This window comes from Platalea leucorodia, assembly GCF_965183815.1.
Source record: "Platalea leucorodia genome assembly, chromosome: 18".
NCBI classification, from domain to species: domain Eukaryota; kingdom Metazoa; phylum Chordata; class Aves; order Pelecaniformes; family Threskiornithidae; genus Platalea; species Platalea leucorodia.
In genome coordinates, this window is record NC_138840.1 from 9,401,941 (window position 1) to 9,428,506 (window position 26,566).

At 54.5% G+C, this 26,566-nt stretch overlaps 3 protein-coding genes across 3 annotated transcripts; 2 read left to right on the forward strand and 1 right to left on the reverse strand.

The window, feature by feature from the left end:
- Positions 1 to 349: 349 nt before the first annotated feature.
- Positions 350 to 10,708, forward strand: CEP85 (centrosomal protein 85). Its single transcript, XM_082329598.1, has 13 exons — positions 350 to 416; positions 1,012 to 1,164; positions 3,409 to 4,133; positions 4,783 to 4,916; positions 5,819 to 5,936; positions 6,330 to 6,515; positions 6,876 to 7,028; positions 7,282 to 7,436; positions 7,943 to 8,063; positions 8,525 to 8,575; positions 8,662 to 8,769; positions 9,425 to 9,653; positions 9,932 to 10,708. Exons 1-13 carry the CDS (start codon positions 362 to 364, stop codon positions 10,093 to 10,095), a joined length of 2,352 nt encoding a protein of 783 aa, XP_082185724.1. The 5' UTR covers positions 350 to 361; the 3' UTR covers positions 10,096 to 10,708.
- A 1,854-nt stretch (positions 10,709 to 12,562) lies between these two features.
- SH3BGRL3 (SH3 domain binding glutamate rich protein like 3) lies at positions 12,563 to 14,626 on the forward strand (the record flags this gene model as incomplete). The annotated part of the gene is made up of 3 exons (XM_082329631.1): positions 12,563 to 12,739; positions 13,157 to 13,324; positions 13,695 to 14,626. The coding sequence occupies 3 exons, from the start codon at positions 12,563 to 12,565 to the stop codon at positions 13,758 to 13,760; spliced, it is 411 nt and encodes a 136-aa protein (XP_082185757.1). The 3' UTR covers positions 13,761 to 14,626.
- Positions 14,627 to 16,163: 1,537 nt separating this feature from the next.
- On the reverse strand, positions 16,164 to 26,209 carry UBXN11 (UBX domain protein 11; the record flags this gene model as incomplete). Its single annotated transcript, XM_082329756.1, has 12 exons — positions 16,164 to 16,455; positions 17,249 to 17,395; positions 18,160 to 18,227; positions 18,467 to 18,570; positions 19,718 to 19,838; positions 21,249 to 21,326; positions 21,668 to 21,885; positions 23,285 to 23,399; positions 23,900 to 23,976; positions 25,083 to 25,137; positions 25,909 to 26,009; positions 26,143 to 26,209. The coding sequence occupies 12 exons, from the start codon at positions 26,207 to 26,209 to the stop codon at positions 16,290 to 16,292; spliced, it is 1,317 nt and encodes a 438-aa protein (XP_082185882.1). The 3' UTR covers positions 16,164 to 16,289.
- Between the last annotated feature and the right edge of the window lie 357 nt (positions 26,210 to 26,566).

A 26,566-nucleotide genomic window follows, 5' to 3' on the forward strand; every position in this document is an offset into this window, starting at 1 on the left:
GTACGATGGTGACCAATGCTGTAAGTCACTACGATGGGGATAACGCACGCCCCAGTTGAGAGGCGCTGCTGAACTGCTGCGTGCCCGGAGAACGTTGCAAACAGGAACTCTCCTCGCTTCCCAGGCGCGAAGCAAACCTACCGTAACTGCAAGGGGTTTCCAAGTATTGCCTCTGTTGCTGCGGGGATGAAACAGAGGGGCCCTTGGGAGGAGGTGCTGATTAACTGAAATACCGCGTTACTCTGAATGAAGAGTAGCTGATGTGTGTACCCTTTGCTTGGTTAGTGGGAACAGGGTTTGGTTTATGCTGAGTTAAGCTATGATTTTTATTTATCGCCCTGTAGTTCACTGGCTAGATAAGATGGCTGCTCTTGAGAAACATCCAGACCTGATGCTCCAGCAGAACAATCCATCGGGTAAGGACAGTCCGTTAAAGCCACGCCGCTGTCGGATCCTGTTTCAGTGTCTGTGAGGAGACATGTGGCCCTGAGAAGAGTCCTTTACCAAAATGCTTTTTATTAAAAAAAAAAATCTTATTCCTGCAAAATAAAACAATTGCATGGGTATCCAAGGGTAGAGAATCATTTGATAACGAACCTATCTCTTGAGTGATAACTGATAAATTGGGAAGAGTTCTTAACACTTAATGCAAAACTGTATCTTTACCAGTATTGCTGGGTGCCAACGCTGCTGCTGCTCTTTTTGGTTTGAGAGCATCGCCTGGGTGTAATATCGCCAAGCTTCTCAATGGGAATATATTTAACTGCTTTTGCATCCTGACTGCTGTAATAAGATTGATTTTCAGTCTCCTGTTGATATGATGTGACTTCTCTGTACTTGCTGCCATTTCCTTTTGTAAAAGAGATTTCTTTAGCAGCAATACAGGGAGTCAAGCGAGGGTCAGTTTGGTTTTTGATAGCATGGGGAATGAGGTATGGCTTAATTAGGTGTATTAAAAGGCTTTTCAGTCTGTTGGCTAAAACATAAATATCCCTGGCTTTTTCTCTCCAGATCCCAGCACCAGTCAGAAGAGTCATTTCTTGGAGAGTGACTGGAAGACGCCTATGCTGTCTGTGAAGTTCCAGAGCCGCGTCAGTCGCTGCTCAAGCGTGGCCGACAGCGGGGATGGGGGCATTGGGACCTCCTGCTCGGACAGCACAGAAGGTGATGGTGAGCGTGGGGTCACACACTAACAGCCAAAGACTCTAAGTTTTCTCAGAAGATCGACAAGGATTAAATAGCCCGATATTACCGAACCCTAGAATGTAAAACTTGGGGAGAGCAGAATCTGTAATGACGTTTGGAGACTGTTTCAAAACCAGTGCCTCGGCACACAGATACGCTGCCTGAAATACAAACAAGTGATTAAGGGACCTGCTGTTTCTGGAAGCTAGTTTGGTCCTCTTAAGTGTAGTAAGCATTTTTAACTGACTAAAAGAGCCCCCTTGGTGATTTGCTGGTTCATATTGACCAACAAGTGATTTATCAGCAAGTCTGTTGTGTGATTTATCTTTTTTAAGAAATAATTTACGGGTGCCTCTCGAGACTTCAGATCGGCGTGCCTTTGTGCGTAAGTCTCCCCAGTGCTAGAGCTGTGTGCTTCTCGCTGGAGAATGCTGCAGCCTCGCCCTCAGCTGCGGCACGTTCTGTGACATTGCCTGTCCCAGCAATCCTTTCCACCTGTATTTTCGTCTTCACCCGTCAAAGTGACATAAGCCACTATTGATTCACTGATTCGTCTTTCAGCAGCGAGGAAGTCTGTGGAGTTCTTTAAAAGAACCTCACACATTCACGTGTGTCACAAGCTGCCCTGAGCTTTTTGAATGAGCCATAGATCTTAATAATGTGCGAGTTGAAACGAAGGCTTTTGAAAAGGTCTGGCTTGTGAAAATATTGCTAGAAATACCACTAGAGTGCCTGTTTAAGCGTTTAGCCTCTCAGCATAATAAAATATCCAGTTGCCTGCCGAGGGCAGGGGAGATGGCGATGGCCCTTTCGGAAATTGCCCTCTGAACGCTTGTCATGTCGTAGCCTTGTTTGTAAGAGCTGAGGCTGGGTTGCGGCACTGGCAGCTGGCTGAACCACGCCGACTTTCGGGCCAGTGCGTTAGTCAGAAACGCTGCGATGACCCTTAGCACACTCAAGGAACCGATTGCAGCATCCGCACGTGGCGTGCTGGTCAGAGAACGCGAGTTCCTGACAGCGATACTGGGCTATAAATTTAGGGGCTGTAAAAGGAAATTGTACTGTCTCTTCTCCGTTTGCCAAGGTGAATGTGCTTGTGACTGCTTGGTAGCATGCTGTTCTCCGGAGTTCCTAGGCACAGCCAAGTAATGTCCAAGATGTTTTCTTCCCTCTCGTGCTCGCTGTTGAGGAGAGGGGTTTGTGCCCTTATTGTGATAGTTTTCCTGCCGTTTGATGATGGGCTTTGCAGAATCTGGTTCTGGTCCCATTCAAATCGTAACCTTTTATTCCTTCTTGTAGCAATGCTTTGAGGTTACAAATAGGTGGAAGAGTGACCTTGCAGCCCTGATGTTGGATTAAAGAAACATCATGTGAGGACGGGCCTTTAGCCAAACCCATGAAGAAAACAAGTTTGTGTATCTGGGAGAAACCTGGAATTGTTGTGATACACAGCGTATCGGGACGAGGAGTGGGAACAGGCACTTTGCTGTTTGCCTTTCTCAGCTCTTGCTGTTGCTGTATTGAAATCTGAGAGTTGCTAAGAATAGCCCTGTATTTCCACGTAGCCAGGTTTGGTGCCTGCCGGACAGGACGGGCTCGCGTCGGGGTGCGTGCGCTGAACTCTATCTCGTTTCCTGTGGCAATAAGGCGAGAGCCATTGCTCTCACCTCTAGAAAAAGCTCTTTTTCTGCAGCGTCCTGGAGGAGTTCGAAGGTCAGCTGCTGTGTGATCCCGTGTTCAGCTATGTCTGAAGCTCATCATGGGCTTAGTGGAGGCTGCAGTTAGCTTTGGTTACGGTTCAGAGTCGCTGAGCTGTGGGACGGGCAGAACAGAATCAAGGTCTCAGTGTTCAGCTGAGTAAGTTTCAGCCTTTTATTCAACTTAAAGGACTTGATTTCTAAACCTATAGAAAGATAACGTTATTGATTTAAGATTATACTAGAGTAGCTTAAAAACAAGGGATTAAAAATGTGTGCTGAACTAAACTTGGATTCTCCCCGTGGTTTACGGTGGTGGGAGAATGTCAACAGGCTCCCGAAACTTGCAGTGAGGGGGAGCCCAGGAATGCCTTGGTCGCGCTGCTGCGGCTTAGGAGGACGTGCTCAGGGGGAAAAGAATCGCTTTTAAAAATTCTTTTGAAAAGTTGTTTGGCAGAGGAATGGCTGTTCACGTCAGAATATTTTCAGGGTTGTAATGAGAGCATCACTCTTCTTCTTTCCCTAGACTTCTGCAATTCCAGTAACGGTTCCTCATTCCAGCCCATCAAAACCCAAGTGACCATCCCAACAGCCCATGTTATGCCTTCTACATTGGGCGCCTCACCCTCCAAGCTGTGCTCTGCGGGAGACCAGGGCTGTTCGCAGAGTGCTCCAAAACCTGCTATGCCAGGACCTGCCTCCGAACACGCAGGGCTCACGAGAAACGGAGACTTTAATGCCGCAAAGTCGTCTCAGGTGCCGCCCAGGGATCTCTTGCGTCTCTACAGGACTTCGGGGGAAAATGGTTTTGAGCAATCCTGGCATCCCGTTTCTGATCACATGAGAACAGAAGATACTTGGAAGTTTGACACCCCTGCCATCGAGCGCACCCTTAACCAGTCTCTCTTTCTGGATAGTTTGTGCACTGACCCTCTCCACAGGTTCCAGAAGTTCAATCCGAACTCTGGGGCAGCTGAGGCAGGAAAGGACCACTACAAGGTGCTGCCCGAGAGTAAGCAAGCGGCAGGGGCTAACGGAGCCTGTGAGCCCCAGGACGGAACGTGGCCGAGCGGGAGCAGGCTGATGCCAACGGGACTCCAGGCCAACAATTTCTTTTCAAAACCTGTAACTCCTTCATCTCGAGCATGGATGCAAGAAGCCTGCACGCTACATCCGCACGAGAGGGTCTGCGAGCTCAATGCCTGGAAACAACAGCTGGAGAAAGTGCGATTCCAAATAGAGCAAATGCAGGTAGGGAGCTGCTGGTGCGAATGTATGTGTTTGAAACCCTTCCTGTCTCTTCAGTCCTGAATCGTTGCCCCAGACTTGGGAAGCAAGGGGGAAAATGTCTCATGCTTCTCCCTGTCTTACACCAGAAGTCTCTTAATGATCTGTTTTCACGTGTGGTGTCACAGGTATCGTTTGATGTGCTGCTTATGTAGAGCAGCCCTGTATTATGTTACAGCACTGCACAGCCGTTCAGATCAGGAGGTGAAATATCCCGTCCGCTAGAAACTGGAAAGAAAAAGCACGCCAAGAAGTTCTTAAGTTTCTAGAATAATTGTATTCTGTGTCTAGAATTAGGAAAGAGGCTTTTTTTAAAAGACACGTAAAACTAACTGCAGTTTATTAGATGGGAACAGTTTGTTTATCACCTCCCACCAGCTGTACCCTAATGGAGACAAATTGTTTCCAGTGAGCTAGCACAGTGGTCTAAAATTATTTGTTAATCTCCAGTTGTGCTTGGGCAAAGTTACTTGTTCTTGGACATCGACAGAGACTGAAATAGCTATGTCCTGGCATGCAGATGAGCACACAGTGTGCAGAATAGCTCTAGCAATGTTGCAATTACCTCTGTGGAGCACAAACCTCTCCCTCCTCGTTTTGTCTCCTTTTCCAGTTACAAAATGGAGGCGCCTGCCACCATCCCTCCATGTATTCTCCGTCGCTGCCTACGCCTGATCCAGCCCAGTGGATCAATATGCTGAACTCCAACGAAAACCTGCTCAAGGAGAAAGAGCTTCTCATTGACAGGTGAGAGTTTGGTACTGACACGTGGTTCAAGGACTCCAGCGCTTTTCCTTTTGGAAAGGGAGGGTTTTGAAAGTACCGAGGAAAGCTCATATCTGAGTCCCTTTTACCTGATTGAGCTTTCTTTATTGCAAAGAAGAACATAAAGACCTTTGAGAACAGCGCGCCTCCCCTTCCTCTTGGAATTAGGGTGATGACCCTGAAGGGTTCAAATGAATCAACTTCAGTTATGGTTTTCTGTGTTTTGTAAGGGATAAAGATTTCTGTTTACATCACGATTATCTGGAATGTCATAACTGCTGCCTTTTTGCTTGAGGACTTTCTGGGAGCTCTTGGAGATCTTTATTTTAAATTTGTTCTTTGTGAGTTTGGGCTGGCAAACGACACTTCTCATACCTAACGCTAGTGGTCCATAAGCTTTTGGAAAAAGTAAGTCCTCATGAAAACTACCTTCAGCATTTGGACTGTAAATACTTTTTCTGCTTGCTCATTTTGAGTCCTCTGTCTGTTCGTTTTACTCATAAGCTCTGCAGCCAAGCTGGATCTTCCAAAGCACACAAGGCTTGTGTGTTTTATAGGATCACAGACTCGTTTAGGTTGGAAAAGACCTTTAAGGTCATCAAGTCCAACCGTTAACCTAGCACTGCCGGTGATTATGTATAATCATTGCTGGGGGGGAGCCTTTGAAGGGAGGGGAAGGAAGAAAAGTTAATACCAATTGTAAAAACGTCAGAGTGGACATCTTCCAGATTATTGCTCTGCAGGTCAGTTCTGAGGTGCAGAGTTGTCTTTCTGTTCTGCGTGTTGCTGCACGGAGCATTAGAGTAGCGGTGGCACTGTTGTGTTGTATTGCTCTCTGCTGTATGTTTGAGAACAGTGGATTACCCGTTTGGTTTTTTTTACAGACAAAGACAACACATATCCCAGTTGGAGCAGAAGGTCCGTGAAAGTGAACTGCAGGTTCACAGTGCCCTGCTTGGCTGTCCAGCACCCTACGGAGATGTCTACATGTTGAGAATGCAGGTAGTTGGGTGCAGCAGGGTGTCAGTATGAAATATGTATTGAATCCAACAGCCCTGCCACTTCTCGTTAGGTGTTTCCTGAGTAGGAGGGCTATGCAGAGTAAAACTATGCTTTGTACGGGGTGCTGGTCACCTGGCATCTCCGAGATCTGTGACTCTTGAGAGTTCGAGCCCTGAAGTGCTACGGTTTGTTTAGAAGCCGTGCTAGCGATGCAAGCACCTGGCAGCACTGACAAGTGCTATTTCAGACACTGCAGTCTCTAAGATGGGCTGAATGATGCTTGGGAATCGGGAGGGCTGCGAACGCGGCTCCGAGGCAGTGCAGCTGCTTAGTGCCAGTTTGCACCTAACTGTTAGTGCTGGCGGACAGGGTTCACGGGCTGGCTGTTCGCAGGAGCTGCAGCGGGAGAACACGTTTCTTCGAGCACAGTTCGCAGAGAAGACTGAATCCCTCAGTAAGGAAAAGATTGAACTGGAGAGAAAACTGGCTGCTGCAGAGGTGGACGCAAAGCTGATCCGGGAATCGCTGAAGGAAACTATGCAGAAACATGCAGAAGAGTTGAAGAAACAGGAAGAAAGGGTATGATTCCGTTGCTCTACAGATAGGAAGGTGTTTTTTCTTCAAGAAGCTAAAAGTCAATGTAGTGCGTAGGTGAAAGTTTTCTGTGGCAGTCTGTTATTGTAGGTATTTTCCGATTTCCTTGTAGAATTGTTTGGTTTATAAGCAAAAGCCCTTCCTCCTGCAGTTAGAAGTATTTCAGTACCTCTTCTTTTAACCAGAGAAGAAGCTTGTCTTTAGTGAAGTGAGCAGAAATGCTGCTGAGTTAGTAATCTTGTATTGTGGTGTTGTGCTGTACAAAAAGGTAAATGAGTGGGCTTAGAGGGCTGAAGAATGGACAAGAAATTATATAAACTGACTTGTATATGACTGTCCCTGCAGGTAAAGGGAAGAGACAAACACATTAATAATCTTAAAAAGAAATGCCAGAAGGAATCTGAACAAAGCAGAGAGAGACAACAGAGAATTGAGACCCTGGAACGATACCTGGCTGATCTGCCAACCCTTGAGGACCACCAGAAACAGAGTCAGAAGGTAACACTTCCTCCGAGTCGTGATGGTAGCTCTTCATACCTGCTCAGGTGGCTTTCCTATAGCTGCAGATAATCCCCTGGGCAGCTGCCCAAGCAGCGTCGTGGTCTGACCTTTTCGGAGGAGGAATGTTCTGAGCTATAGCTGAGAATTGCCACGTAGTAGTAAAAATCTGCCTCGCGAATGTGGTTGAAACACGGTGTGTGTGGTGAAACCCTGGGAGGTCTCTAGAGTGTTGTGATGGTCTTTGTTGCAGCTGAAGGAATCTGAACTGAAGAGTACTGCTATGCAGGAGACAGTGCTGGCACTGGAAACGGAGCTTGGAGACGTCCGGGCTGCTTTCAGGGAGCAAGAGATGCAGCTAGAAACCCAAAAACACAAGGAAATGGAGCTGCTTTCCACTGTGCGCAGGTAAAAATCTGGAGGGTTAGACTAAGCCTCATCTTAGCACCGAAGTAATCGCTGCGCAAGAGCAGTGATGGTTCAGCACAGCCACTGTCGCACCGGTCAGAACCAGGTCGCCGTGGATTTGTGGTGAGCGCTCGCCAAAACACCGCGTTCAAACTCTGCGAGCCAGCAGTGGAGGGTGGGAGCAGAACCAGATGGCTGAAAGAAAGGGGGGGCCCTCTTTTGTCACCTGGGTTTGTCTGTGTCCTGGGGCTGTTGCTCTCAACTGTAACTCCTTGCAAAATGGACCTACGTAATCCACAATCGTTGCATCTCTGCAAATGTGCCAATATCGTGGGCAGGGCTGCGTCCAGGGAGAGGGACTCCTTCCTTCACACCCCAGTTTGCAAGCTGGGATGCAAAGAGGGCAACACTGACACCTGATAGGAAAAACATTCACTGCCTCGTATTTAGTGAGGGGAAACACCCCAAATAAAGCTGGCTTTCCCATGGCGTTCTGCTCATGTCAGCTTGCAGGACAAGATGCAGCAGTGCGTAAAGAATGCAGAGAGAGGAACCCCTGCCCAGGATGGGGAGAGACAGAAAACAGAAAATGACTCTCTGAAGAAAGAATGCGACTGCCTCAGGAAGGTAACAGGCTGTCCCAACTGGGAGTCACACGTTTTTCCTTCCACTGAGTCACACCAGGCACTAAAATGAAATCGAGGACTTTTGCAGTCATAGGCAGTCACAATTGCACAGAAGCAGCAGTTCCTGGAATTCCAAACCGAGGGGTTTTACGCTGTTCTTGGTGTGATAACCATGCACTCCTGTAGTAACACGGGGGAGAAGTTGCAGAATGCAGAAGAGGGGAGAGGAAAACCACAAGAATGCAACTTCTCCATTCTGTTTTTAGCTGATGCTTCTAATGGTGCCTTTTATCAGCTGCCTTTTATCGGGCAATCTAAGTCCATTACTAACAGAGGCAGTGATTAGAGCAGTAAGTGAACAGGAAAGGGAAGGAGAGGGGATGCTGTCCTACCCAAGGAGAAATCCTGGTGGAATTACTGCATCTGTGTGGCCAGTTCTGATGCCTCTGCTTTTGATTCCAGATTGTGGACAAACAGCAGAAGAAGATGGAGCAGTTGTCCTTGCAAGTAAAGGTGAGAGATGACTGTGGAGGGACCTAGAACTTGAGAATCCGCTGTGAAGCGAGTTAGACTTACTGCTTTCCCGTGGTCTGTTCCAGAACCTGGAAGAGCAGGTGGCCCAGGAAGAGGGGACAAGCCAAGCTCTGAAAGAGGAGGCGATGAGACGAGAAAACGCGCTGCAGCAGCTCCGGACCGCTGTGAAAGAGGTCAGAGCAGGAGCGTTTAGAGTGCCCGAGCATAGCAGCTGAACGAACAAGGGATTGTCTTTTACCAAGGCCCTTAATTTGCAGTCAGCAGCACAACCTCTCCTGCTTCCCGCTAGTCACTGGCCGGGTCAGTGCTCTGAAAGGAGCTCTTCCCTGCTCAAGAGCAGGAGGAGAAAGGCAGTTTCTCGGGAACTTCAGCCCGGGTTGTGGTGGAGGACGCTGAGCTTGCCAGCTGGGGGCAGCAAGGCAGCGAGCAGGAGCCCAAACTCAGGACAGCCCTGGCTGCAGGGCAGGCCTGAGCACCACTCTCCAGCCTAAAGGCAGGCAAGCACAATGGCAGCCCTTGAGGGAAGGGATGGCCGGCGCTGGGGTGAGCGGCTGGTGCGCAGCCTCCTGGAAGCCGCCTCTGTTGCGTCGTGCCCCGGCAGGGACGGTGCCGCGTGATGGGACGCTTCTTGTCTGAGCCAGGCAAGCCGAATGCTCACACCCGCTAGGACTGGCAGTCGCTCATCTGGCGAGAGTCTGGAGGGCTCGATGTAAACCAGCTCCTCCTGCCCTCGGCGCTCCCGTCGTCATCGAGCAGTTGCGTTAAGTTGCTGTAAGCGTGCTAGTTCTGTACCGAGTGACCACTAACCTGCTGCGTCCGTTTGTTCAGCTTTCAGTGCAGAACCAGGATCTCATTGAGAAGAACCTGACCCTTCAGGAACGACTCCGGCAGGCAGAGCTAACAACCCAGCCGCTGCCTGCGGAGACAGCCCGCCTCGCCCAGGAGCTGCACAGCGAGCTGGCCAGTTGTCTGCAGGATTTGCAGTCTGTCTACAGCATTGTCACTCAGAGGGCTCAGGGCAAGGATCCCAACCTCTCTCTGCTCCTGGGCATTCGCTGTAAGTATGTGGAGTGATGGCGGAGCAAACCCTTCGGTTCCTGTGCTGCCGCAGAATTAAATAACTCGCATATATTACAGCATGGAAGGTTCTCATCTGTCTGGGATTCTGAATCTTCTTTCTGTGGTTAGCTAGCTCTAAAGGTGCGTGCTGTAATAACCAAATGTTACATAGCACCTCTTTTGCAAATGTGCGTTGGTTTTTCTGGCTCACTTGCAAATGTGCGTGATCCTCGGTCAGAATCGCGTGTGAGGTGACTCCCTTCTCTGACCCCACAGCTGTGCAGTACTCTGCGAAGGAGAAGGACGACTTGCTGAGCCCTGATGGACTTGCAAAGAAACTGGTGGAGGTAAAACAGCTTCACAAAGAGGTGGAGGACTTAAGGACGGCAATATCGGACCGATATGCTCAGGACATGGGAGACAACTGCATCACTCAGTAAGGAACACTCCCCAAAGTAAGACGGGAGAAGACGACTTGAAACCCTCAGGAGTCTAGAGCTCCTGCAACCCAACACCTATTCAGCACTTTACCATCCCTTTGCTCGGGTACAAGATGTGTGACTTATCCAATCCATGAGAAATCGGGGGGGTTGTTGCCAGAAGTGTTTAGCTGCTGACTGGCTAACTGGAATCGTTCAGGGCTTCGGTGTCGGGCTTTGCAGAAGCTTTGATCTTGTGGAATGTGTTTATGCTGTGTTTGCTAGAGCTGGTGTTGTCTCTGATGCTGGGAGATGAATTCTGAATTGCCCTCCAGGCATGTCAGATGCTGAACATGCAAATCCGACAGTTAAAATCATCACTAAAAGGAAATGTATGCCCTGGCCTTTCTGATAAATTCTCTGTGCAGATCCTGTGTGACTAGTAAGACCAGCGGATTATCAGAGCGTTCGGGGGATATCTGTGGACTCCACAGGCAAGCAGGTGTGCCAGTTACGCTGTGTTAATTACACCGGGTGCTACGGGCTCCTCAGGTGCCGTGTGCCCTGCTCTGGCTTGGGTGCTTGTGTAGCCGTTCATGGAGCAGGACCTGCTTTCCCCGGGTGAATGCAACCGGAGTCTTTCAGTAGCCAACAGGAGTTGGGGAATAAAGCAACACTAAAAGATGACTCTGAAAACGCTCCCCCTGGGCACCGTCACCCCAGAAGCCTTAAGCCTTTTATCCCCCCGGAACAGCGCTCTGAGCGTGGGCGCGTTTCAGACTGCAGAGGAAGCAGGCTGATGCTGAAGTGCCTTAATGTGCTAGAGAAACCTCCTGCCCTGACGCTCATCCGTGCCTAATGCATCTGCTGGCAGGGTGAGGAACTGCTGTTCCTCATGGCAGCCTCTAGAGCCGTGGCAAACGATCCTGGGGAGCCTGGCGTGTCCGTAGCCCCTGCCAGAGCCGCAGGGAGCCTCTGCGTCCCCGGGGGACCCTGCCGCAGGCCAGCGGGGAGACGCACCTCTGCCGGGTGCTCTGCTTGCCGGGGAGAAAGCCGTTCTGGGCCTGACACGGCAGGAGGGTGCAGCTGGACCCGAGAGCTCTGCCCGGTGCCTGCAAGGCAGCGACCGCTCGGGCTTTGTTGCAGCCCTGCCCCCTGTTCTCTGGGAACTCCCCGCTCCTCCGCTGAATAACGAGATTTCTAAATAAATCGGCGTGGGATGCAGTTGGCTTTGTCACAGCCCTCCTTGACCTTAGTGGCAACTTTGCAGAATTGAGCGCTTGCTTGTGACAGCGCTGTGGTGCCGAGGGTGGAACTTCTTCGGTTTTCTCCTTCAGTTAGAGCAAGATAAGAGGTCGGTTATATGGCAGCGGGGAAAAGGCTGAAACTTGGGTCCGTTTGGTTGCTCTTGGTTGATGTTGGAGCTGCGAGCCCTAGGTTTGGGAAGAAATGCTTTTGTTATTCCTTTGTGTTAAAATTTAAGACCAAATCTGTTTTGTTCTTAGCGTTTGGCCACCACGGGTGATGGCGGCAAGAAACCGGTTAGTTTGCTGTCCCGAGCCGCCCCTGCACGGCACGGGGAGAGAGGCAGCGTGCGGGCCGGCAGCCAGCCGCCCCCCCTGCTCTTGCCGCATCTGGCGTATTGCGTTTCTGGCTGTTTCTGTTCCCAGGCTGCTGATGCCATGTACTGAGCTAAATGTGGGCCAAGGCTCCGTCTTGAAGTCTCTTGTCCTGGCTGCCGGGAGCTCTCTAGGCACCGGGGTGCGGAGCAGCGCCCGCCGGGGAAGCTGCTCCCTCCCGCAGGGCAGCAGGGTGCTGCTGGCGCCGTCCCCGTCCCTGCCTTCTCCCGGGGCCCGAGCCCCAGCGCCGGTTCCCGGGAGCTGCGCGGGGACAGGTTTGCCCCCGGCCCCTGCAGCGCTGCCTGCGTGGCCGAGCCCCCCTGGGCCCACGCCCGGGGCCCGGGCCTGGCGCTGGCCCAGCCGCTGGGGAAGGGCGATGCCCCCGCTCCGGAGCCGGGCCCAGACGGGGATCCCGCTCTCCCCGGGTCCCTGCGTGTCCCCGTCCCGCCCCCCCCCCCGGGTCCCTGCGTGTCCCCGTCCCGCCCCCCCCCCGGGTCCCTGCGTGTCCCCGTCCCGCCCCCCCCCCGGGTCCCTGCGTGTCCCCGTCCCGCCCCCCCCCCGGGTCCCTGCGTGTCCCCCCGTCGCCTCGGTCGCCGTGTGTTTACCCCCGCCTTTGTCTTCCCCCCCTTGTTTGTAACCGAGTATTTCGAGTATAAAATAAAGCCGCTGGGCTCTGCCCGTGTGGCGGGGCCCGGTGGCGGGGGCCCGGTGGCCGGGGCGGGGGCCCGGTGGCTGGGCCCGGCGGCCGGTGGCTGGGCCCGGTGGCCGGGGCGGGGGCCCGCGGCCCAGTGGCGGGGGCCCGGGCCCGGTGGCCGGGGCAGGGCCCGGTGGCGGGGCCGGTGGCCGGGGCAGGGCCCCGCCGAGGCCGCATGCCCGGTCCCGCCGGCCCCATTGGTCCCCGCAGTCACATGCGGGGCGGCGGCGGGGCCGCCCGTTCCCTCCCTCCCTCCGCGCCTCCCTCCGCCGGGCCGAGCGCTGGGAGCGGCCGCGATCGCAGCATGAGCACCCTCAAGGTCTACAGCACCTCGGTGACCGGATCCCGGGAGGTGAGCGGCGGCGGGGCCCCTCTTCCCCGGGGCGGGTGGCTCTTCCCCGGCGGGCTGCGCAGCCCCCCGCCCCCGGTGCCCCCTCCCCTGCTCGGGCTGCGAAGCCCCCCCGCCCCCGGTGCCCTGTCCCCGTCTTCCCCCGAGCCCGTTCCCCCCCGTGCTGGGTGTCGTGTGTCCCCCATCCCCTCCCCGTGCTGGGTGTCCCGTCCCCCCCCCGTGCTGGGTGTCGTGTGTGTGTGTCCCGTCCCCCCCCCCGTGCTGGGTGTCCCCCCACGCAGGGCCGAGCCCCGCGGCCGGGTGCGGAGCGGTGGCTCCGTGAGCGCCGCGCTGAGCGCGGCCGGCGCGCTGGGGCGCGTGCCCGCCCGCCGGGCTCCTCTCCAGCTCCCCGCAGCCTGCCTTTCCCCGCCCGGGTTCCAGATCAAATCCCAACAGAGCGAAGTAACCAGAATCCTCGATGGGAAAAACATCAAGTACGAGCTGGTGGACATCTCCCAGGACAACGCTCTGCGGGAGGAGATGAGGGCGAAGGCAGGCAACCCCAAAGCCATCCCACCCCAGATCGTCAACGGAGACCACTACTGCGGGGTGAGGCTCGCGCTCCGCGCGGGGGATAGGCACCACGGGGCTGGGCGGCGGGCAATAATCCCGTCCCCTTGTTTCTGCTACAAACGGCATCAAAATGCCTTTCAAAAAGCGTTTCTTGTGAGGCGCGCGGACAAGGCGCTGCCAGGGTTAGCGGGCATTTGGAGCACGGTGGCTTGTGACAAGTGGGACTCGGGCAGGGGGGCTGTGGGTGACGGCGGGCAGCGGGGCTGCGTCCTCTCGTCCTCCGCGGGGCTGCCACCCGTGCTGCGACCCAGTCGGTGCCGCGGCTCGGGGACCCCGCGCCGCCTGAGCGGCGGGAGCGTGCCGCTCGCTCTGGCCTTGTGAGCGACCGTGTGGCTTTTCCCTGCAGGATTACGAGCTCTTTGTGGAAGCGGTGGAGCAAAACACCCTGCAGGAGTTCCTGAAGCTGGCCTGAGCCCGGGCTCCCCTCCCGTCCTGGACTCTACCTGCATTCCTGAGCACCCTCATCTCCGACCACCTTCACTTCCAGGTTGTCAGCGCTGTCCTGGCACCACGACTTGTATCCCAGCATAGGGAAACCCATGACCAAAACTACTCGTTGCAGCTGCCTACGATTCCCTCCTGCCTAACCCCGATATCATCTCAGAGGGATCCAAAGAAAGTCTGATGCTCGCTGCGCATGGCCTTTGAGCGAAGCTGGGCCTGGCTCGCACCGCAGCTTCCAGTGCCTCCGTAAACAGCAAAGCCTCTGGGGCTGTGCGAAGTGCGGCCGGCCGTCAGCCCTCTCCTCTGCAGGGAGAGCTCCTGCTTCGGGAGGGAAGGGCTTAGGGTTGCGCGTTACTTCCCGCTTCTCCCAGCTGCTGTTAAAATTGTAAATCCTGCTGCCTCACTTCCTTCTCTTTTTTTTTTTTTTTTTTTTTTCCTTCATCTCAACTGCAGAGATTATGGCAACTAAGTTGATGTCTTTGTTTTGTTTTAATGCAAAAATACTGCACAAAGCTGGGGTCTGAGCCCCCACTGCGGAGGAGGCCGGGGCGGGGGGCAAGGCCGGCGTCGCTCGGCAGGCTGCCCGGGGGATGGATGGGCCTGGAAGCGGGGCCGGTGCTGCCCCCCCTGCCCTCCGCCACGGTGCGGTGCCAGGGCCCTCTCCTGAGCGTTAACGGCTCAGGGCTGCTCCGGAATAGCTGATGCTCCGGCTGTCTTATCTTTCCTCTTTTGAGTTGGCTTTTTTGCAACCCGGACCAAGTGCATTTTGTTTTCCTGCCAAAAAGCAAATTTATAACCAGTGTTGTCTTCCGAGATGCTATTAAATGTTACTGTACCTTTCACGTCGGTACTCGTGGCTTTCTTTTAAATTTCGTTTTATTTTGACTACAGGTTAAACATCTCCCTGCCTAACGATTCTAAGTCATTTCTAGCCCAGAGAAGCTGAGTCAGTTGTACTCACTGCTGCAGCCTGGCACAAAGCTCTTAACACCTTAGAGTGCTGCCGCTAATCAGAGGCTCCTGGGACTTGTCTGAATCTCCTACGGCGCGGTAGCGGCGGGTGCCTCTCAAGCATTCCTCTCCTCTGCGTGGCGAGAACGGCAGCCCGGGGGAGGGACAGCTTCAGCCGGACACGTGAGCGAAAAGCAAACCCCTGGCGCAAAGGGGGCCTGGCCGGTTATGGCCGGGAGACGGGGGCGGTGGAGAAGGCTGCCCCGGAGGAAGGGTCCCCGTACGTTCCTGTGTCTGCTATAGGTGGAAAAAGGAGGACGGTAACTTGGAGCCGTGGGGACTGAGTCACTGGTGCCGGGGAGCCCGTGGACGCGGCTGGTTTGCATGAGCGGTGCTTCCTCTGTTGGAGTTGCGCAGGGTCCAGCTCCGGTCGGAGGGGTCCGGGACGTGCTGTGGGCATCCCGCCCCCTGCCACAGCAGCCGCGCCTCTGAAGCCTTAACGGAAGCGGAAACTGCAACTTAAATTATTGGGAGCCTTTCACGAGGGCTGGGCGGCGGCGTGCACGGGGCCCCTGCTAAAAGGGAACCTGCCAGAAGGCGCTGCCTCGCAGGAGTGGGAGTGTCGTCAGCTGGGATCAAGCGGGAGCTTGTCACAGCTGAAACAGGAAGAATCTGCTGGGGAAAGGGGCCTGCAGCGTGCAGCCGGCCGGCGGGAGAGGGAGGAGGATGCTTTGCTCGGGGTTCAGCAGGGAAGCAGCGAGGGGATTATGCTCCTCTCCGATGACACGGTGTCCTGTTGGTGTCCTGTTGCAGCACCCAGCGGCTGGCGGGAGGGAGGGAGGCTGGCAGCTCGGTGCGGGCTCGGCGTGGCTGCGAGCCTGCGCCCCGCTGGAGCTGGGGGCTGGCCAAGGGAAGGAGTTGTTCCCGTACAGGAAACCCAGCAGCGGGATCTCCTGGCGGGGACGGGTCTGGCTCGGTCCCAGCACTGCAATGGCTCAAGGCCTTTTGCTTTAGCTTCACCAGGGACCATATAACCGAGCCTGGTTCTCTCGTGGTGTAAGCGCGGTTGAAATCTCTGGGGAGCAGCTGTGTGTGGAAAGCAAATTGACTCTGGCTGTTTGTCTGTCCTACTGCTATGGAGAATCCCTGCGCCCAGCTAAGCCACTGCCCGGTACCGGTGTAAAGTGTAAAGCTGGAGGCCTTCCCTGGGCAGGGATCAGCCTCTGTAACCTCCGGCAGAGGGGAGAAACCAGGCCACGGTTTGAGCCGACAGAGTCGTCCCTGTGCTAGGAGCCCACCTGTCCCGGGGAAAAGCATCCGCCTGCGAGGCAGCAGGACGGGGCCTGGCACCCTCTGCCGAAGGGAGAGGCCAAAGCGCTGCCTCCGAGCTCTTCTCTCTGTCCCAGGTAACGGCGCAATGAACCAAAATCGAGAAAGACGCCCGTCTCCTCTCTTTCCAGCCAGGGGAGGTTATAACACAGCTGAGGGTGCAAGGCAGCTCCTTCCTCCCGCAGCGCTGGGGGCGAGCGGCTCTTGCTCGGGGCTGTTAAGCTGTTTGCAGCCCTGTCCCCCCGTGTTGGGAGGGGTCTCTTCTCCGCAGCAGCAAGGAGGCACTGGGGATCAGGCCGCATTCCTGCAGGCTCCTGGAGTTGTCCGCGTACACCCTCTGGGGAAAGGTACTGATGATCTCATACGCGTCGGAGTCTCCACCCCTAGGAAAGAACAGCACAGTCTTTCCTACGCGCAGGATCCCCTAAGGTTTTGCTGGGATGCTCTGGCCGATCCAGCTGCCGCTACGTAAGAGCAGAGGGAGCGGCTGTTTCACAAGTGCAGGCTGAGCCGAAAAAAGGGCTTCCCGCCCGAACTGCAGAGCCAGGCACGGAGCGGCCGTTCCAGGCCGCGCAGCTGCAGTGGGGAAGGAGGCTCTCACGTCCCAACAGCAGCGAGCTCATCGTGGGCCGTGAGCTACGGCTGCCGCAGGAGTGGGGAGAGCAGAGGGGTCCCCTCAGCCGTCTGGGGCCGTCCCCAAAGGGACGTGCGAGCCCTTCGGCAGCACTAAACGCGTTGGGATATAGAGCTGGCTGAGCAAAGGGTGGTGTTCATCCAGCAGTGGATCCATGAGCCAAGCCGAAGGCTGCAGCTCGGCTTCCAGCTGCACCAGCGCCTTGGGAACGGTGGCAATAGTCAGGCGAGCGCTGCTGAGCAGCTGGAGGGAGGCAAAGGCAGCGATGGACCTGGGTCAGATGGCAATTTGGGGAGGACAAAAGAGGCTTCTCTCTGCTGCTGTGTCAGCTTTTTGGCAAAGGTGGGTATGAAACGCCCTGAGCTAAGTGTGAGCCTGGCGGGGCTGCCCAGAGAGCATCTCCGGCGGTGGGGGCGAAGCAGCGGAGGCTCAGGCTGATCTGTTTGACGCACGGCTCCAGGGCTCGAGCGGAGCCCAGAAACCTTCCCTGGGGCCTGACGGAGCCGGCTGGGGAGCGAGGAGGGGAGGAATCCTCGGCCTACCTGGCACGGGCGAGGTGTTGGCGCAGGTCCCCTATGGTCTCCGTGAACAGCATCTTGACCACGTACGTCTGCTCCCCGCTCTCAGATTTGATGCGGAGAGTGCAGGCGTCGGGGGCAGAAGCTTCAGCCTCTTCAGCCGTCTTCACCCTGGAGGTTGGGAAACCTCGTCAGCGGAGGAGCGAGGGCTCTGCCGGCCGCAGGGGCTGCGCTGTAGTCAGCGGGCAGAGCCCCTGGGCTGCCGGGGCGATCCGGACGGGGGAGAGGAGTGTCACGTTTGGGAGCGTCCTTGAGGTGAAGGAGGCCCCCGTCTGACTGCGGGCGAGCGGGCTGACCCACGGACCGCGCTGCTGCTTTGCTTTGCCTGCTTAAAGGTGCCTTGGGAAGAGGGTTGCTGACCTTTTTTAGCTTTTTCATTTTAGATCAGGGCTGTCTGGCGAGTACCTCGCCCTACTTCTTTGATTAAAAATAATCTGCTTGGGGGTTTTTTTCATTAGCTATTTGGGTCTTGTCTTGCCAGAAGCCTGTGAGTGGAAAAGCGCTGTTAGCGTGACCTCCCACTTGGGCATCGGCTTCCTGGAGGGATTCTCCCATTTAACGTGACCGCAAACAGCTTCTTAGGTGGTTTCAAACTCCTAGGCCTTGGCTTGCTGTCGGGAAAAGTATTTCACAGCAATAAGGAGCATTTTGAACAACAGAAGTTTTTGTTAAAGATGTAAAAGATGGCAGGTTTAGCATGAATAATTCAGTGGTCTTCCCAAAAGGCCAGCCTTGGCCTTTTTTTGCGATTATTTCTAAGGTATGAAAGGGAAAGTCTATTTACTCAGCTGAAACCCCTGGAATAAACCCGCAGTGGGGAAATGGGAGGATGACGAGAGCCTGACGGGGCAGGGCTCCGGGGGCCGTGCCTGTACCTCTCCAGGGCAGACAGCCTGGGCGTCTCCACCAGGATCCCTTTGCTGCTCCGCACCCCACCAGGGCCCTGAAACCAAACCAGGGGAGCGTCACCGCTGCCCGCTCCGCGCGGGGAGCAACCGGTGCCGGCGAGGCCCTGGAGCAGGTGCCACGGTGCCGCGGGTGCTCCGGCGGAGCCTCGCTGGGAGCGAGAGGTTACGCGGAGCCGAGAGGCCTGAGGAGGGGGTGCCGGCGCTGCGCAGGGCGCTGAGCCCAGGGAATTGCTGCCGGCCTCGTCCCGTGGGTGTCTGGGGGCTCCGCTCGTACCTGCTGTGCTGCTCTGGCTGAGCCGCGGGCACCGAGCGCCTCTCCTCCGTGGTTCAAGGGCTCGGAAAGCTTGCTGAGCAACTGCCCCAAGGAGACTTCGGGACCTGCCAGAGCAGAGGGGAGATGTGGCCGTGGGTGACCTTCCTGACAAAGGATTTTCACCCAGAACACACCGATTTGGTGAAATGAGAGAGCGCAACAGCCGACAGGGAGAGCTCTAAGCTCCCCTAGCGAGGCTGAGCCTGGCTCTTGGTCTCGCCGTTGAAGCTTGTCCCGCTTTCTGGCCCACCGAATGTCTGACTGTCACCAGCAGCAGCCAGCAGCCATGCAGCCCGTTCGGCGCGTGGCGGGGACGCGCAGTGGGTAGGAACTTGGTTGGCCCTGCCGTCGGTGGGAAAAACTGAAACGATGACAATTCTTACAGACTTGGAAAATTTTTCCCCCTGTGAGGGTGTGTTTGTAGGTGTCCACTCCTTTTTCTGTGGTGTCCCTGGGCAATTGGGTTTTTTACTACTTGGATAAAGGAAACATTTAGCACAGCTTCTGTTTGTGAATGGCTGTGAGATGAATGAGCAAGCAGTACAGTTTTATATAAATAGGAAGACGTTGCTGACGGGCGATGCACGCGTTCAGGTTATTTAGTTATGTGTGCGCAAACCCGCTGTTTTCTGTGTATATGGCTGACTGCATTTGGCTTTCCAGCCCTGACAGCTCTTGCTTGCGCAGACTGCTAGAGTCTCGAAGCAAAATGAGGAATCTGTGGCCTGTGTCCATATTCTCTTATGAAAGTCTGAAGAGGAATCGTCCCGTATTCGGTGCGGTTAAGATTGGTCTGGCTTGAAGAACCTTTATGGAATGGGATTGCAGGGAGCCGGAGGTTTGCAAGCCGCTCCCCCAGAGCTGCCTGGTTTCCTCGGCATCCTTTGATGCTGGTAAGGGTGAAGCTGGAAGGAGCTTGGCCTTTCAGAAAGGTGCAGGGCAGATGTGTTTTTGGAAACCCGCTGATTTTCTGGTCTTTTATGGCTTGTCAGGTCTTATTCCTTCAGCGGATTTAACGATGAGAGGACACCGCGTGTGCTGCCTGGCTCCCAGCTCCTGGAGCAACACTGGGGCTACCAGAGTAGGGCTTTGATCCAGCAGTGTTGCCTTCTTCTCTGAGAGCCTACACATTTACCTGCTACTTCCCCGGTAAGGTTTCGATTCTCCTCTTTGGGAGTTAGCTGTATTTTTAAGGCCGGTTTAAGAATTTACCTGGGATCTCAGTGGTTTCGGGCACCTCGCTTGATTTTGAATGGCCAACCGCTTGGCCGTGGCCAGGAAAACTCCCTGGAAGGTCTCTCTCCCGAAATACCACGTCCCTTCTGTCAGTGACCTGTCAAATTAAGGCCGGCTGCCATAAGCAAATCACTGTTGCAAAAGCTCATTCTCACATCGGAGCACAATAAACCACAGCAACGATAATCAAGAGTTGTAAACCCCAAATGAAACGAAGACAGCTGCTTCTTTGGAAGCTGCTCGGGCTGTCCAAATTCAACGAAATGCATTTTCGGCTCCTATAGGCTCTCTAACAAAGCAAATCTTGGCGGATCCCTCAGGTCCCCGGGGTGGCCCACCCAGACCGCAGCGTTCATCAGGCACCAGGCACCGGGCGGCTGCTCCTTCCCGTGAGCTTTTGAGAAACGTGCTTGGACCTGGCCTTTCCTCTGCGTCTGCTTCCACGCTTGAAAACGCTCTCCGGGTGGAAAGTGATGTGAAAGCAGCAGGCTGGGGAGAGGGCTTTGGCAGCACGAGGCTGCAGCGGGGCGGGCAGACGGCTCCAGCGAACGGCGGAAGGCAGCGTGCCGCCCCGCGCCCCGGCAGCGGGGAAGGCTGGAGACGGGCAGGCTTTCTGCCTGGCTCCGCTTGCACTGGCTGTCCGTGTCGTAGGGGGATGTGCTCTGTGTCTCTCTTTACCCCGGATTACTGCCCTGCGGCTCCCAGACGTGGCCAACTACGCAGGGATTGTAGGGAACCACAGCCCCAGGAGCCTTGCACAATGCTTCTTCCATCCCACTTTCGAACTCCCCAGCCACCCGCTCGCCCTGGCTGGCCTGGCCCCGTACTTGCCCGTGCAGTCGTGCCCTGCTCCCTTCGTGGCCGTGGGGAGGTGCACCCCTGCGTGGTGCCTGCTCCCCTTTCGGATGCACTTGAAGACCTAGATTAGAGTCCTCCGAGGCTCTCTGCCTGCTTTCTGCCTGAAAACGTGGCCTTGGCTTTTTGCCAGTTCTGAGAAATCAAAAAGGGGGGCCCAAAAGAACCTCAGGTGGCCAAATCCATTTAAATTGTGGCAAAATCAACTCTCCCGACATCCTCCTTGAGAGATACTTGTTCAAACTGTTTTTAAAAGCTTTTCCAGGGGAACTATTTGAGAATGTTTTTTTCCTCCTTTTTGTTACCCCGCTCTTCAGATGCTGCACGTGCTACTGCTCCGCTGCAAAGCCTGCTGTGCTCTTAGAAGTCTCGTTTCAAGCCGAGACTCACCGAGGCAGAGAAACCATTCAGTCCCGGCGCCGAAACACTCAGTGCTTCCTGTAACGGCTGCAGCAGGTGTGCTCCCGGCCACCCCTCCCGAGGCACACGTGCGCAGAATTAAGCCGCATGTTTGCTGTGCTCAGAAACCTCAAACTTAATTTGCTGTGGGAAGCATCCAGCAGACTGGTGAAAGAAACCCGAACAATTTTCTTGGGAAACAAGGGAACAATTTCTTCCAAAAAGCTGCTGACTAGGGTTTTGCACTGCTCACCTGCAAGGGGATGCCGTCCGGGTAGCGCATCTGCAACTCTGAAGGGAAATAGCCATCCACAATGTCCTGCAGGCATTGCTGAAACAGAAGGAGAGCTCATGGTCATACCTCAGCCTTCCTATTTCTCCCATGACTGGTATGTTCTTTCTGGGCTGCTCCTATTTGTGGTGGTATTGTTGTGCAGAAAAGTCTGCCTCAAAGACCCAGAATCTCCATCTCTCAAGAGTCCTACACGAAGACGTACCAGCTCTTACGGGCACTGGGGGAAGGCAGGTGGGAAGCTGGAGGTCTCGGTAGCTGCTCCTTTCTAGGGCTGGGATGAGCTCACGAGCCCTATTCCTACACGTGTCCTTTCCCGAGGCTCAGTGAATGACAGAAGGGTGGCTCTAAGTCTAATTCCTCCTCAGACCTCTCCATACCTGCGCTGATGGGTCCTCGTAGGGCCGAAAGGGTCCGTTGAACATGACGATCCCGTTTCGATACAGCGTAAGAGGGAGGGGTTCTGGCTGCCTCAGCCGAGCGCCCCCAGGCACGTGCTCGATTTGAGAAACGCCTTCTCCAGCCAGCACGTTCAAATCCTTCACGTTTTCCAAGATTAAATCAAAATCAATCTGGTGTTTGGAGACACGTGCTTCACCTGTGGCAGAGGGATCAGAGTTACGGGGGAAGGGGACGCCAGCAGAGCAGCTTTCACCTCTGTGTGAATTTGAGGCGCGTTTGAGTCCAAACATTTTTGGGCTGTCTGTGCTGCCGCTCCATGCTTTGCCTTTCACACTTTTGCCAAGCGTGGCGCAAGGCCGCCGCTGCGGTGCAGCGCTGCCAGGTTCGCAGGGGTGTGCGCGAAGCCGCAAGGGCAGGGCAGCAGGGAACCCGCCCTGCCGCAGGCAGCGTCGCTCCCGAGCCAGCTGCCGATGCAGCCAGCTCATTGCAGACCACGCTCAGCTCGTCGTCTTCGCTTGTAATTCCAGAAGCGTTGTGTTGCCCCTTAACGCGGTGCTGTAAAACGCACAGGGCGAGGAACTTAACGAGTTGGGTTAACTCGGTTGGATAAATGGACCAGGGCAGGCTCTGCCGGTGTAAGCGCAGCGGGCTGCCTGCGCCTGCCGCGGCCGATTGCTCGCTCTCGGTGGGACGCGGCTGAGGGCGTTTTTCTGGGTGCTTGAGGAGGCTGGAGGGTGAAGCAGTAAAAGTTGTGATGGGACAGAAGAATGAAATCAGAAGAGGAAATGAAAGAAGAGGTGTAGGCAGAGGCAAAGGCTTTGCTGTTTTCTGTTCTGCTTTTCTACAATTCGATAAAGGAGGGCGGGGGAAATACCCCTTAAAAAGGCTAAGTGAGCTGAAAACAATGAAACTTATTTCTACTGTTTCCCCCATCTTCTCCCCTCCTGGATCTAAGGGAGGGAAGGATAACTTGGCTGATATTGCATGGTGGTTAGGAAGCAGCATTGGCTGTACAGCCCAAGTAGTAGTCTTTTTTTTTCTCTGTTACCACTTCCTAAGAAGCCATTGCCAAATATGCTTGGCCCCCATACAGCACAGTCAGGTCTCAATTAAACCGCTCACGTGGTGGTTGGGAGGAAAGGCAAACAATACTCTGATGGAGCCAGACAATATGGGTAAGTTACTACAGCTACTATATACGCAAAGCATCTGATTCCGTTTTCCACCCATTTTACGTCAGTGGTGTTAGAGCAATTGCGCTTCAAACGCTGCGGGTATGTGAACTCCTCAGGAAGCAGCTGCTGCCAGGGGTCCTTCCAATGGCTGAGCCATCAGGTTCCCTCCTCTGCCCTTGGACGGGGCTCGTGAAATACAGGTGTATGAAATACCGGTGTTCTGCCTGGCTTAGCTCCTGTTAAATTGCTCCGCGTCTCTGTCCCTGAGATGGGCCGACGTGGAGACCTCAGCACAGGATCACAAATTCTGGAGACCCAAATTCTGGGTCTGTGATGCTTATCTGCTCTGGGGAATATCACGCCTTCTCCAAGCACGCAGCAGGAGCCAGGCTGCTTCAGCAAAGGGCGCTGCTGCTTTACCTGGCTTCCAGAGGCTCCTTGCTGGCAGCTCTTCTTCATCCTTGAGCGATTCTAAATCTTCCGGCTGTTCGTGTCTCTCTCCAACCCAGATCAGGCCATAGTCATTTAGAAACCGCTGTAAGAGGAAAGTACAAGTCAGCGTTGTAGACTAGAGCTTCAGAAAACTCGAAATGGAAGCCTGAGGGTGGTCAGCTGTGACCGTGAGAAGCAGAGGGGAGGTGAAAGAGGTTTGATTTGGGGCTCTTCGGCCCTGGCAGACAAAGTCCCTGGCAGGGGAGCAGCAGCAGCTCTACTAGTAGTAGGCAAAAGGGAGAATGAAAGTATCTGTAGTGACACAGTGATCTCCCAAGACTGTAGTAGCTGCAAAGAATATTTCTACAGTACTAGAAATCAAAAGGAAGAGGCTTGCAGGAGGCACAAATGCTTATGCATTAAAAAAAACCCCTCCTCCTGCCCTGTAGCTCACATCCAACCTGTTCGTTCCTTTTTAGAGGGCTGAGGTGAAGAATTGTGGTGATCAAAGTAGCAGCTTGAAGAAGACTGAGCAGCCTGGGACTGCGGCGATCTCATACCAAAGGTGCAGATGGCTTAGGGCAAGCGAAGCAGGTCTCTCACCTCCATCTCCCAGACCTGCGTCTGCAGCTGAAGGCACCGAATTTCCAGTTCCTCTGCTGTGGATGAGTCAGGAGCATCTGAAAGGGAAGACTCGGTTTTACTGTGTACAGCCTTAAAGAGGAGCCATAGATAACCCGTGTCACGCAGCGCCGATGCCCCGCAGTACCTGCCTGTGCCGTAAGGGAACTCAAGCCCGTACGAGACAGGAGCTGACTGTGAGCTCTGCCTGCTGGTCCCTGGCAATCCAACCTGCAGCAGTTTGATAGAGCTGCTGACAGACTAAAAGATAGCTGTGAACGATGCTGGTGAACTTTTGTGCTGCGGGAAGCTGATGTGAGCGGTGCTGTTCGCCATTATACAATGCGAATTGCTTGGCTTACTCAGTCTTAAGGGACCTATTAGAAAAATGAGCAGGTGCCCACTAAAGCTGGATCCAGAAACCTGGGCTGAATGGCTAGAACAATGCATGATGAGGTACAAAACATGTTTGTGGTTTGACAGGCTTATTCTTGTTCTCTGCTCAGGAAGCGGAGAACTTACCACAGCTTTGTGCTAACAAGGTAGTTCAGCCATGGTAGGAAACATGTCTGGGCTCAGCTGGAGAGCTGCTGAATTCCAAGGAACTGAGTGAAGGGGGAGACCTTCAGTGACTCGCTCAAAGCTGGGCTCAGGGTAGAGTTAGGCTGCCTTATGGGGCAAGCGAGCCTGGAGCCGTAGCTCAGGGTAGAGTTAGGCTGCCTTATGGGGCAAGCGAGCCTGGAGCCGTAATACTGTTCGAGACTCCAAGTCCATTTTTGGTTTCGCTTAGCTGCGAGTAGCCCTGGTTTTTCAGCCTGTTGAACTCTGCAGTGTTTACCGGTCCTTTTTTCTGACCATCCTCAGGTATCTGTGTGGTTGGTCTATGCTCGTGGAAACTTAGTAACCCTTAGAAAATAGGTCAGGAAATAATGTTTTGCCCTGCACCAGAAAAGCCGAGTGACAGATGCAAGTATAAAGTGCGGATCTGTTTTGGCAAACGGTGCCACGTGTGCGTCACGGATGCCGCTCGCCAAAGAGGCTCTTGGGCTTTTAAGGCAAGGGTGGCTCGGAGAGGCGGTCTCCAAGCCTGCTCTGTTGCAGCATCAGGAGCTCTGTAGCTCTCCCACAGGTAGGAGCGAGGTGCCAAGGGTAGAACAATTTTTACCTTCTCCTTTCTGAAGAGTCTTCGTCTTTTCTTCAAGTTCAGCAATCCTCCTGTCCTTCAGGACCAGAACAAATAATGACCTCATTTAGTTCCTTGGCCTTCAGGACCTCGAGGCACAGTTTGCACAATTAGTCCTGGGTGAGTCAGTGGTGTACGTACCCTCACCCCGCTCAGACAGGCAAAATAAGGGTCTGAAAGGCTGCATCACCTCACAAATACCTTAATTAGACTCAAAGGAGGGGTGGGATATAAATACACTGCTCCCAGAATAAGTGAGGGACGTGCTGGCCTGTCTCCCCCTCCTCTGCCTGCACGAGAGCTGTCGGCAGACAGACGGACTCGTCCCCCTGTGCTTCCTGCTCAGGCACAGCTCGTGCTCCGACCTGCAGTAAGTGGCTGATCCAGAAACAAAACCAGCATCTTTGCAGCCACCTCTTTCAAAAAAAAAAAAAAAAAAGGGCATTTATTCTAAGCTGCAGTAATGCAAAGAGGTCTGCTCCGGGATGACTCTGCTGTCTGAGCAGCTGCTGTTTCAGAAAGCAAAAGGAAGAAAAAAAAGGTCCGAAGCCAAGCAGCTAATGAGATCATGGAAGGGCGCGGAGAGTCTTTACTTGAAGAAGCCACAGCCGGGGCTGTCTGCTCTCCCACCCCAAGGACCGATGCCGCTGCTCTGCTGCTTTGCAAAGGCTTGTTTGTGCCATTAACAGAGCAGGTCACAGATCAACTTGTTTTAGCCCAAGCTAGGTCTGAGCCGGTGAGATGCTACCGTGGCTTCAAGTGTCAAAGCAGGGCCCAGAACAGGTGCAGTAAGGGGCAGGATTTTTACCTTCAGTTGGATTTCTTGTGCTTGTTTCTCTATTTTTTGTTCCAACAGAGTGATTTGTTGCATCATGGAGGACATGAGCTCCGCGTCAGTGCGAGCTGCGTCTGAAAGCACAAATATGTGTTACCTCGCCAAAATGGCGATCGGTTCCGGAGGCTCCTCTGCGCCACAGGGGACCCCAGACAAGAATTCCTGTTCTGCCCCAGCAGGCAGGGCACGGGTACCTTCTGGGGGTACTGGGTGGAAACCCCTTGGCTCCCGACTGGTAGGGAGATGGCTGTGTCACCGACAGCATGCTGCGCATGCGAGGGGGGACCACAGGAGTTAGCCCTGGCCTGGGGTATGGAGGCCACCAGATGGTCCCTGAGAAACGGTGGTGGCCCAGAACCCCCCAGTGACTGAGGGACTTTACCCTGCATGTTCTTTTCAGTGTTGTCCCCCTTGAGCAGGAGGGGAGACTGCCTTGCACTGGATCCTTGGACCTAGGAGACAGGCCGTCATCTTCTGCGAAGAGGCACAAAGAGCATGAAAGAAAGAAAACGGGTCAGCGTTTTGGATACGACTTCTGCAAAAGCAGGTGAAGAAACACTGGGGTTGTGCTGAGGGAAAGAGAGGGCAGGAGAAAGGCCCAGTCCGTTCGGTCCCGTAAGCACTCTGACTA